The following is an 11,809-nucleotide window of genomic DNA, read 5'->3' as shown; positions in this document are numbered from 1 at the left end:
TGAAAGTGGTGTGTTGAAGTCTCCCACTATTATTGTGTGAGGTGCAATGTGTGCTTTGAGCTTTACTAAAGTTTCTTTAATGAATGTGGCTGCCCTTGCATTTGGAGCATAGACATTCAAGACTGAGAGTTCCTCTTGGAAGATTTTACCTTTGATGAGTATGAAGTGTCCCTCCTTGTCTTTTTTGATAACTTTGGGTTGGAAGTTGATTTTATTCAATATTACAATGGTACTCCATCTTGTTTCTTCAGACCATTTGCTTGAGAAATTGTTTTCAAGTCTTTCACTTTGAGGTAGTGTCTGTATTTCTCCCTGAGATGGGTTTCCTGTAAGCAGCAAAATGTTGTGTCCTGTTTGTGTAGCCAGTCTGTTAGTCTATGTCTTTTTACTTGGGAATTGAGTTCACTGTTATTAAGAGATATTAAGGAAAAGTAATTGCTTCTTCCTGTTATTTTTGTTGTTAGAGTTGGCATTCTGTTATTTTGGCTGTCTTCTTTTAGGTTTGTTGAAGTATTACTTTCTTGATTTTTGTAGTGCATAGTTTCTGTCCTTGAATTTTTTTTTCTGTTATTATCCTTTGAAGGGCTGGATTTGTGGAAAGATATTGTGTGAATTTGGCTTTGTCATGGAATACTTTGGTTTCTCCATCTATGGTAATTGAAAGTTTGGCTGGGTATAGTAGCCTGGGCTGGCATTTGTGTTCTCTTAGTGTCTGTATAACATCTCTTCAGGATCCTCTGGCTTTCATAGTCTCTAGTGAAAAGTCTGGTGTAATTCTAATAGGCCTGCCTTTATATATTACTTGACCTTTTTCCCTTACTGCTTTTAATATTCTATCTTTATTTAGTGCATTTGTTGTTCTGATTACTATTTATCTAGAGTTATTTCTTTTCTGGTCCAGTTTATTTGGAGTTCTGTAGGCTTCTTGTATGTTCATGGGCATCTCTTTCTTTAGATTTGGGAAGTTTTCTTCTATAATTTTGTTGAAGATATTTGCTGGCCCTTTAAGTTGAAAATCTTCATTCTCATTTACTCCTATTATCCATAGGTTTGGTCTTTTCATTGTGTCCTGGATTTCCTCGATGTTTTGAGTTAGGATCTTTTTGCATTTTGTATTTTCTTTGATTGTTGTGCCGATGTTCTCTATGGAATCTTCTGCACCTGAGATTCTCTCTTCCGTCTCTTGTATTCTGTTGCTGATGCTCACATCTATGTTTGCAGATTCTTTCCTAGGTTTTCTATCTCCAGCGTTGCCTCACTTTGGATTTTCTTTATTGTTTCTACTTCCCTTTTANGGCCTTGTATGGTTTTGTTCAATTCCATCACCTCTTTGGTTGTGTTTTCCTGTTTTTCTTTAAGGACTTGTTCCTCTTTAGCAGTGTTCTCCTGTATTTCTTTAAGTGAGTTATTAAAGTCCTTCTTGATGTCCTCTACCATCATCATGAGATNTGCTTTTAAATCTTCGTCTTGCTTTTTGGGTGTGTTGAGGTATTCAGGACTGGCTAAGGTGGGGGTGCTGGTTTCTGGTTATAGTTAGTGGTCTTTGTTTCTGTTAGTAAGTTTCTCACATTTGCCTTTAGCCATCTGGTAATCTCTGGAGTTAGTTGTTATAGTTGTCTCTTGTTAGAGTTTGTTCCTCCCTTGATTCTGTTAACGTTTATCAGCACAACTGGGAGACTAGCTCTCTCCTGAGTTTCAGTGGTCAGAATATTCTCTTCAGGCAAGCTCTCCTCTTGCAGGGAAGGTGCACGGATAGCTGGCTTTTGGACCTTCCTCCTGGCAGAAGATGAAGGCTGGAAACACGTCCTGTCCCAGAAACTGTGTAGCTTCTGTAGTTGGCACTCTCACCTACACAGTCTAGTCTCTGAGAGATCCTGGACCAGAGATGGCTCCCCCATGTGCTCCGGCAAAGCCCTCCTGTGCGAGGCGGAGACTTCTACTCTGGCAGGGAAGGTGCCCAGATGTCTAGAGCCTGAAATGGGGTCTGCCCCAGAAGCTGTTTGGCTTCAGCCTGTCCCAGAAGCTGTTAGCTTCTGTCATCCACACTCTCACCTTAGCAGACTAGTCTCTGAGGGATCTGGGAACCAAGATGTCTCCCCCAGGTGCTCAGGCAAAGTGCAAAAGGTTATTTTCTATAGTTTGCCCATGATGGTTCCTGAGCCTCATCATCGACTCAATCAGAAAGTCTAGACTAAATTTGCATTTTTTGAAGAACCACCTGGAAAATTCTCATGTACAACAAAGCTGGAAGATACATGGGAATGAGCTGAACTTGGGTTGCTCTTTTACTTAAGATGGCACTGTGTCCCAGTAAACTAATCACGGATTAAATAACAGTGCAAGTCAAAATTGTATTTACTGTATCATAGCATAGCAATAAGCACATTGTGGAATATAGATGTTTACTCTTTGTGACTTTCCTTACTGGGAGCTGTAGATGGCTACCACTACCTATCATCATGATGAATGTTGAAGAATATTGCCAGTCTTAGGAAAGACAAATAATTCAAAGTATAACTTCTACTGAATGTAAAATTGAACAGCATGATTAAAGTAAAGCCTCCTGAGTCAAGCCATCAAATTCATGGATTTGTGAGAAAGAAGGACTAAAGCTCAAATTAGAATAAGTTGAAGCCTCTATTTTCATAAGTCATTCTACTTGATATTGTATTAGGCATTATGAGAATGCTGCTACTTGGTTATTGTAAATGTTTTGAATAGAAGTACCAGATGAAGGGCTAGCACCTGGGACTTAAGCTAAAAAGACTCACACTTCTGGGCTTTATGCATTGCCATGATTGTGCTAACTAAACAACATAGTTGTTTTGATTACTGCTGGTCATAGTAGTAATCTAGAGAGCCACACGTTCTTTTTACAGTTTAGGGAATCACAGGCAGTACAGAAAGATAGAAGCTGGGAGATCAACACCATCATGGGTGGGCGGGGGGGGGGGGTCACTAATGGAAATGGAGATTGCATGGGATTCATTTCTCCTTCAAAGACAATATGGGAGATTAGTCAACTGTGAGGACAGGATGAAAACCTTTGTGTAGCTAGTGTCCATGCACACACAGATCCCAGGTAAAGAAGGCTGAATTACATTGTCAGAAGTTCTAGCAGTGGGAGGGCAAGGAGAGCTCTGACCCTGAGAGCACAGTAACCTTTGCATCTGCATTGGTAGGTACACAGCTAAACAATGTCAGTGGAGAGCCACTGTTTCTTATTAGACTAACAAAGTAATTCCATTAAGAAGCAATTCTTAGCTGGGTGTGGTGGCACACACCCTTAATCCCAGCACTCTGGAGGCAGAGGCAGGCAGATTTCTGATTTCGAGGCCAGCTTGGTCTACAAAGTGAGTTCCAGGACAGCCAGGGCTACACAGAGAAACTCTGTCTTAAAAAAACAAACAAACAAACAACAACCAAAAAGCAATTCTTAGAGGCTCTCGCCCAGTGGCTGATTCAAACAGATATAGACACCCACAGCCAAACAGTGGATGGAGCTTGGAGATTCAGAAAAATAGGAAGAAGGATTGCAGGCCCTGAGTTGGGGATAGGAACTCCACAGGAAGACCAACAGAATCAACTATCCTGGATCCTTGGGGCTCTCTGAGTCTGAACCAACAACCAAAGAACATACACAGGCTGGATCTAGGCCTATCCTCACATATATAGTAGATGTGCAGCTCGGTCTTCATGTGGGTCCCTAACAACTGCAGTGGGGGTGTTGGCAAAAGCTGTTGCCTGTCTGTGGGATATGTTCTTCTAGCTGGGCTGCCTTGTCTGGCCTCAGTGGAAGAGGTAGTACCTATCCTCACAGAGACTTGAAGTACTGGGGGGTGGAGGTGGGAGATGGGGGTGGGTAAGGATAACCAGGGAGGGATCCCTACCCACTCAGAGGAGAAGCTGAGGGGGGAATGGGGAAGGACTGTGGGAGGGGGTTACCCAGAGGGGGGCAGTGATCAGGATGTAAAGTGAATAAGTTAAAAAAAATAAATTAAATTAAAAAAAAAAAAAAACCAAAAGAAGCAAGTCTTCTGAGAGACAGTTAAAAGACTTGAGGCTGTGGGGAAAACAAAAGATTCCTGCTTCCACATATGTCTGCCTGGTTGCCTGGAGCGGACTCAGGTTGTAGCAATACATCCCAGGAAGTCTAACTTAGAAGGCAGATGGTCAGAAACAAGCTGAGGAGTGGAGTAGTGACGGTGATGACATTTTGGCTTATGTATTATACATCTCAGTGGTGATAATATGTCCTTGAGATTCACCAGGTTCTTCTTTGGTTGTATCAGTGAGCATCAGCAAACCAATGAGGAAGAGGCACAATCTCTCATCCTTCATTCTCCAGAAGCACTGAAGCAGCCTAGTCACATGCATGTCCAACCTATATTGGGAAAAACGCTGAGCCTAAACTCAGAGTGGGGCTGGCGCTGGAACTCTCTGGAAGCTACTGCAAAGAGACTTGTATTTTTTACTGGTTTGATGTTAATTGACCTTGTTTACTTAAATAAAACTGAATGATTAAGTTATTAATGGCTCCCTAAGCAAAAGATAGCCTATTGGAGTAACAAAAACAAAGCAAAACAAACAAACAAAAAAACATGTCTTCAAAATTAACTCCTAAAAATACATTCTATTTGAACTTAAATGCTATATTTTCTTCTGCTAGTTAAAACCTGAACTGGACACTATATCAGAAGATGGAAAGGAATACCAGCTGAAGATAGAGAGTACAATTCCTATTGTTTGCTCTGAGTTTAGTGAGCTTGATCAAGGATGCAAAATCTCATTAAAACTGAAAACCATTGAACAAGGTAATACACTTCGTTCATTTTGGTTTACTACCTTTCAGGAAATAACTGATCATTGTTCTGTTTTCTAGAGAGTCCCTGGGATGTAATCACATAAGAAAAAATGATCCTTGCTTACGTCAAACAATAGCTGCAACATATTAATGATCTGATACAAGGTTGAGCGGATGATTGGCAAAGCAATTTATGTTGTTTTTTTATTTTCTTCCTTTCAGGGCTGAAACAAACTAGTGAACTATCTGCTCTGTGTTGTCATTTGCCCTCTTTCCTTTCCCTCTACGCCTTCCTAATTGATCTTTCTTCTTCTCCTCACTCTCCTACCTTTTCTTCTCTTTGCCTTGTTTTCAGAGATGGGGGCAACTCTACAGTTTTCCAAATCTCCTTTACTGAAAATATTCTTTTGTGTTGTACTCAGAGTTGAAACTTAGGAAACACAGATCTCATAATGAGTTCTTCACACTTCTCTCCCCAGTGTAAGCTTCATGTGGGATGTTTTGTCTTAATGTTCTTCATATAAATGACTAGTCCCATGGATACCATGATGCATGACCATTTATAGATCACTATTAAGGCAATATAGAGAGGGAAGTCTCTCCCTAGAGCAAGATAGAATAGCCAAGAGAGCAAATTGTGTATAGCTCTGGCTGCATTGCTTGAGTTCTTTCCAAGTTTCCCAAGTGCTCTGACCAAAACAAGAGATTTTCTGATTAAAACAGAACCGTGTAAAGAAAAATGACAGTTCTGTTTGCATAGCATATATTCTTCATAGGATAAAGTGTTTTCAGTAGAGCCTCAAACACAGGTTATCTGGGTGTTGATGTCCTTATAACACCTAATTGAATCAGTGAAGTGAAAGATTAGTAGGCCCAGGTTAGTCTCCTGCCTGATGTATACAAATAAATAAATTAAAATTTGAAAAGGTGAATCAAAGGCATAAAAAGAAACTGAAAGGTGCCATACTAAAGGATTTAACAACTACATATGCTCAGAAGATACCTACCTGAAGGCCTGGGTACAGCAGGTTTGTGAATTTGATTACAGCTCAGACCTTTGACACAATTTCAGTTCAAGCTTGACACACATATTACTGAAACTCTCTAAATTATGCCATGCAAACATTTCTGTTGAATAGAAGTATACTTTCAAATATACTTGCACACTCTAGGTTTCTTTAATTAAGGCAATTATTGATATAATAATAAAAACAGCATAAATATGCTCTTATAGCACACATATATATGATTTTTTAATTAAAATTTGCTCCCCCTCTTCCTAGAGATAAATTTCTGATTTCATTCTGCATATTTTTTCCTTTCTCTTCTGCCCTGTGTCTCCAATGACAGAGAACATGTCTACACATCTTTTCAGAGGCTGAGCAGCTGTGGTACAGGCATCATGAGAACAACATTGGCCTTCATACTGAAAATTTGGGAAATGAAATCATAGACTGTACCTGAGCCAGACATGTTTCACACTCTCCTCAGGGAGCTAGCTAAGGAATTTGGATGTTATCTTTTATGTGTATGAGAAAAATTTGTATTTTCTAGGAAAATAAAAAGGGAAACATAGGCCAGGCAGTGGTAGCACACACCTTTAATCCTAGCACTTGCGAGGCAGAAACAGATGGATCTTTGAGTTTGAGGCTAGCCTGGCCTCCAGATCTAATTTCAGAGAAACCATGTCTAAAGGAAGAAAGTAAGAAACAGAGAGAGAGAGAGAGAGAGAGAGAGAGAGAGAGAGAGAGAGAGAGAGAGAGAAAACATTTTACCTGGGATCTTGAATCCAGTACAGTGTATTTTTATGCAACTACTGTAATTTTGTACCTGTAAAATCCACGTGGGTGAAGACAATCTTTACAATTAATTTCTTCCTTCCGAAGTTTCAGGAAGGCTTTGTGGTCCTGAGTTGGATTTGAAAACTTGCTTCTTTAAAACCTAATTTGGGGGCATGGTCTTTCATTTATGGGAAGAACAGAAATTATGCAAATGAGCTATACCACTTTCTAAAGGTCTGTTTCATTTTTTGTTACTCTTTTCTCTCAAGATTATTTTCTTTTTTCTTTGTTACTTAAGCAGAAGGTCATTTTGAAGTTCTGAATATATTCTGATGCTTATGAGGGGAAATAAGTTTATTACTCATGATCATCTTCAAGAGACCCACATCATTTTCTTACTGGATGTCGAAATTTATGCTTCATAGCATGTATATATTTATGGTGATGAAATATTCTACTAAAATATTTATTGCCTTCTCCTACCTGCTATTTATTGCTTTTGAATTTTATCTAAATGCACATGTATTTATAACTTTATTAAAAATAGTTTTGTGTTTGTATGTATACATATTAAAAATTAATATTTATAAAGATCAAGTATATTTAGTAGCTTTATTTTAATTTAGACAAATATTACAGTGATTTTCAAAGAAATATATTCAAGAATAATATTTTAGTCTGTTTCTTATTAACCAAGTAACTACATTTGATTTGTATATATCTTTTAAAAAAAGCTTTTAATATTTTTTTCTTCCTAAATAGGTAAAGAACACCTTGGTTTAAATTTGGCATTGTCTTCCTGCCATGTGGATCTTCACCAGAACTCTTGTGCCAATGGAATATGTAGCCAGGCTGTATTGTACTACACTGCTGTGATAGACTTTTCCCGGGATGGAGACAGAGTTACAGACGTCATTGTGGAACCTATAGTCAATGATGTTTTCCTATGGGACAGATACACTCCAGACAGCATCCAGGTTGACTAATCAGAAAAATAACCTTTATAACTTAAGATTTAAAAGATACAGTTGTGCCAATAATTACTTTTTTATTTATAAATTATCTGAGGACATGGATGGCTAAAAGGCTAAGTTTACTTTCTTGTCTTCTAGAAGACTCAAGTTTAGTTACTAGTGTCATCTGAGGCAGCTAACAACTGCCTATAACTTCTGCTCTAGGAGACCTGATCCCTGCTTCAGGTCTCTATGGTCACCTGTTCACACTTGGCATTTATACACATATGGATGCATTATAGAAATAAATAATCTTAAAGTTTACTTAATATTTTTTATTTTAAACAATTCCATATTCAGTAACTATAAAAAATAATAATTTATTGAATATTAATTTCCATTGATAAATAATTTACTAGCCGGCAATCCATGTTAACATTTAAATATATTCTTCTTCTGCAGATCAAAGTCAAGGATGTGCCATCTGCTTACTGCTATTCATTTACTGACCCACACATAATTACCTTTGATGGCAGGTAATGTTCTGATCTTTTCTTCTTTCAGTGACTTTTGTTTTCTTTGTTGATTTTTGCCATGTTTTGTTTTAAATGTCATACTCTTTGATCATTTCTTTATCTTTTCAATAATTTGCACTTTTGCTGGTTTGCTTCTAGATATTAGTGTATTTGTGTAGAATATTTTTGCCTTGATTCCAGTCCTTAGTAAATAATGCAGACAACTAGTGGGCCTGAATTTTTGCAATACTATAAGTTAAGATGTATTGAAGATTATTACAAATACACATAATCATTTGTGCTTGGCCGCCTACTTACTTTTGGTATTAAATCATTTATTTCCATGGAGAGAATTTACTGTGGTGTATGTTTATAGAATTACAATATAATCTATGAGACTTGGGTGAAATGACTAAACTAATTCATTAAATTTATTTTAATACTAATTACTTTTAATTAATAATAAGAATGCTGATTTTCAAAATCGATTTTTTTTTCCTAACATAAAATCCTTTATGGTTATTTCTGGAATTTAAGTAGTGTCCAAAGTAATGAAAAAGATACTGTCTTAGTTAGGGTTTTACTACTGTGAAAAAACACCATGACCAAGGTAACTCCTATAAGGACATTTAATTGAGGCTGGCTTACAGGTTCAGAGGTTCAGTCCATGATCACGAAAGCAACAACATGGCAGCATCCAGGCAGGCATGGTACAGGAAGAGCTAAATGTTCTTCATCTTCATCTGAAAGCTGCTAGCAGAATACTGGCTTCCAGGCAGCTAGGATGAGGGTCTTAAAGCCCACACCCACAGTGACACACCTACTCCAACTGGGCCACTCCTTCTAGTAGTGCCACTTTCTGGGCCAACCATATACAAAGCATCACAGATATCAAAATGACACTGCTTACTATCTGCATAGGAACAGTTAAGCTTAGTGATGCTGTTCTGGAGGCCTCGTGATGCTAAGACATCCTTAAAAAGAGAGACAACTCATTGTCTAGTAAAAACTTTCTTCATGATGCCTGACAGGTATTTTAAACATAGTGTGATAGCTGTCAGTAAGATTATTCCTGAGTGACATAGTGGTGGAACCCTCCACTATAAATAGCACTTCATACATTTTGATGAGTACTGAAAAAATGTCAGGACTCAGTTATGCAGAAATCTACTATGGTTTGGAGACTTAGAAGCCTCCTCAGTGGGGAGTCCTCAAGAAAGCATAATGCTGATGTAGTTAATCTGTCTCCTTTCAGTGAGATTTCTTGTAAAATATCCAGGTGACAGGCCATGTTCTAAGGCTGAGGGTAAGGCACTGAATGAAGACTTTCTTTGCCCTGATGCTCAGCTTTGGATAGGAGAAGAGATACGGACACATGATTCATGCCGACAATAGTAGTACTACAAATAAAACACCGTTGGGAGAAAATTAAAACAGACAGAAAATAAGAGAAGGAAATAGAGTTCATGATTTTATTAAAAGCATCTGGTTACTGAAAGCTAATGAGTAACACCCACGTTGGAAAATACTTTCCAACAAGCAAGTGCCTGTGTACTCAGCAAGCAGATTCTTCTTCAGTGAAGCCAGCTGGGTGGGTAAAAAGACAGGGAGCGATGTGGGAAAGAGTTAAGGTATTTGTGGACATTTTGAGTCATTCATGGACACATATCAATCTTCAGACCCATAAACATGCTGAAAATACAAATTTCTTATTCTTAGAAAAAATATACATTGCCTGCTTATACATACACTAAAGAATTTTGTAATATTATAGTTATATCGTTATAATATTTATCTTTATTCTTAACGTAGTTGACCTTTGTTCATACCAGAGTATATGACAACTTCAAGACTGGAACATTTGTCCTTTATAAGAGTATGTCACGTGATTTTGAAATCCATGTACGTCAGTGGAACTGTGGAAGCCTTCACTATTCTGTGTCATGTAACTGTGGCTTTGTTGCAAAAGAAGAAGGTGACATTGTTACTTTTGATATGTGCAGTGGCCAGTTACATGAATCCCCATCATATTTATTTGTAAAGAACCAAGAGTCATCATCAAGAAATATCAGAATAACTGAATCTTATTTAGGAAGAAAAATCACGGTATGTGAACAGAAGTAAAAATTTAACATCAGAAGGAGTTTTGCTTTCCTAATTTTGGATGAACTTCTATTCATATTTACAAATTAGGGACTGTTATGTTTTGCTATTAGTTTGCTGAACAAATTAGCACTTAGAAGGTAATGAATGAATATAATCAAAATATATTATAAACATGTATGAGAATGTGAAAAAGAAAGAATCGCTTTAGATTCATTCAGATATTGAACAAGAATCTTATATTTTCACCTATTATTCAAAATGGAACATATCCTGACACCTAAATTGTTCCTTTAAAACATTTTAATATTCCAGTTCTGTGTATTATTCATAAAACTATTTGACAATGTCTAATGGATGTATATTAGATTAAATGACAATTAAAAATCAATATTCAGGAATAGCTAAGCAGTTTTTAAATAAATACAGTTTGTTACTCCTTCAGGAAGAAGCTGATAGATACATGAAAAAGGTTAAAAATCAGGCAAGGGGCACCAAATTGCACTTTACAATTATTTTATTATAAATCTTTTGAAAATAATATTTCATATCAGTAAGCAAAATATTTGTATCTTAAGGACATATTCACCTTTTTATCTTTCAAAAAATAAATTCTTGGTAAATATATTCAAACTGAAATAAATTTCAGTATGTTATGGTTTTATAACTTTTACTGAACAGTAATGTGCAAACGAAACATTATTTATTTGAATTCTGTCATCCACAGCCAAAATATGAATCATGAATTAGAAAAATCTTTGCTACATGTATAAAATGATAAATAAATAAAACATTTATAGATCTGATGTATGTATGTATAGAATTAGTAGGCAACTGTAAACCTGAATGAAATCAAACGGCACGAGGCGTTGTGCTACATGACTGCTAGCGCAACACTTTAGAAGCCAAGGCAAGAGAAGAGGGAGCGTAAGACAAGCCTGGGTTTCACAGCAGTACTCTGTCAAAACTAAATCATTAAGCAAGAACAAAAAGACAATTCACAAAGGAGGAACACTGAACTCTATGTCTAAATGTACAAATAATCAACAAAATATTGAAATACCTCATCAGTAATCAAATAAATAAAGAGCACTACCTTTCATATGATATTGCCAAAAATAAAGATAATGGGAAATCTAGTCCTTCTAGGGGACTCGATATGTCACTTCAGCAAACGTTTTACAGGAAATTTGCTCTAATGAAGTACTTAAGGATGTAGGTAACACCAGTGATGTCCATTGCATCTCTCCCTGTAAAGGGGCAGGGGGCTTATAAGTCACCATAGGGGAGTTTAATAAAAAGCTAAACAAAATTAGACACATGGTAGAAGACATGGTCAAGAAAATGAGTAGATGGGCATATGTTGATTGGTAGGCAGAGATACTCACAAAATGCAGACTTTGAAATAGTTTTAACTGTCTTACTGAATAGGTATGTAAGGTCTTAATATATGAAAAGAAATTTCCATAAGTACACACGATTTGTTTTAAATAAGGAGACAAGAAGGATTTAAACAAAAAAAAAAAACGAATCCTGGTGATGTATCTTTGGTGCTTGTAGAAAAAGTCTTTCTTTCTTTCTTTCTTTCTTTCTTTCTTTCTTTCTTTCTTTCTTTCTTTCTTTCTTTCTTTCTTTCTTTCTTTCCTCTCTCTC

The 11,809-nt window shown here is 36.9% G+C and overlaps 1 protein-coding gene across 1 annotated transcript in view; it reads left to right on the top strand.

The window, feature by feature from the left end:
- Vwde (von Willebrand factor D and EGF domains) overlaps positions 1-11,809 on the top strand; it is a 72,634-nt gene that overhangs the window by 23,984 nt on the left and 36,841 nt on the right. Inside the window, exons 7-10 of the mRNA XM_029478615.1 lie at positions 4,670-4,814; positions 7,348-7,562; positions 8,001-8,074; positions 9,886-10,159. Coding sequence (XP_029334475.1) covers positions 4,670-4,814; positions 7,348-7,562; positions 8,001-8,074; positions 9,886-10,159 — 708 coding nt within the window. The remainder of the gene's footprint in view (positions 1-4,669; positions 4,815-7,347; positions 7,563-8,000; positions 8,075-9,885; positions 10,160-11,809) is intronic.

Source organism: Mus caroli, chromosome 6, assembly GCF_900094665.2.
Source record: "Mus caroli chromosome 6, CAROLI_EIJ_v1.1, whole genome shotgun sequence".
In the NCBI taxonomy this organism is placed as follows: Eukaryota; Metazoa; Chordata; class Mammalia; order Rodentia; family Muridae; genus Mus; species Mus caroli.
Note: the sequence above shows the minus strand (reverse complement) of the source record. Positions and strands in the feature narration are given on the sequence as shown.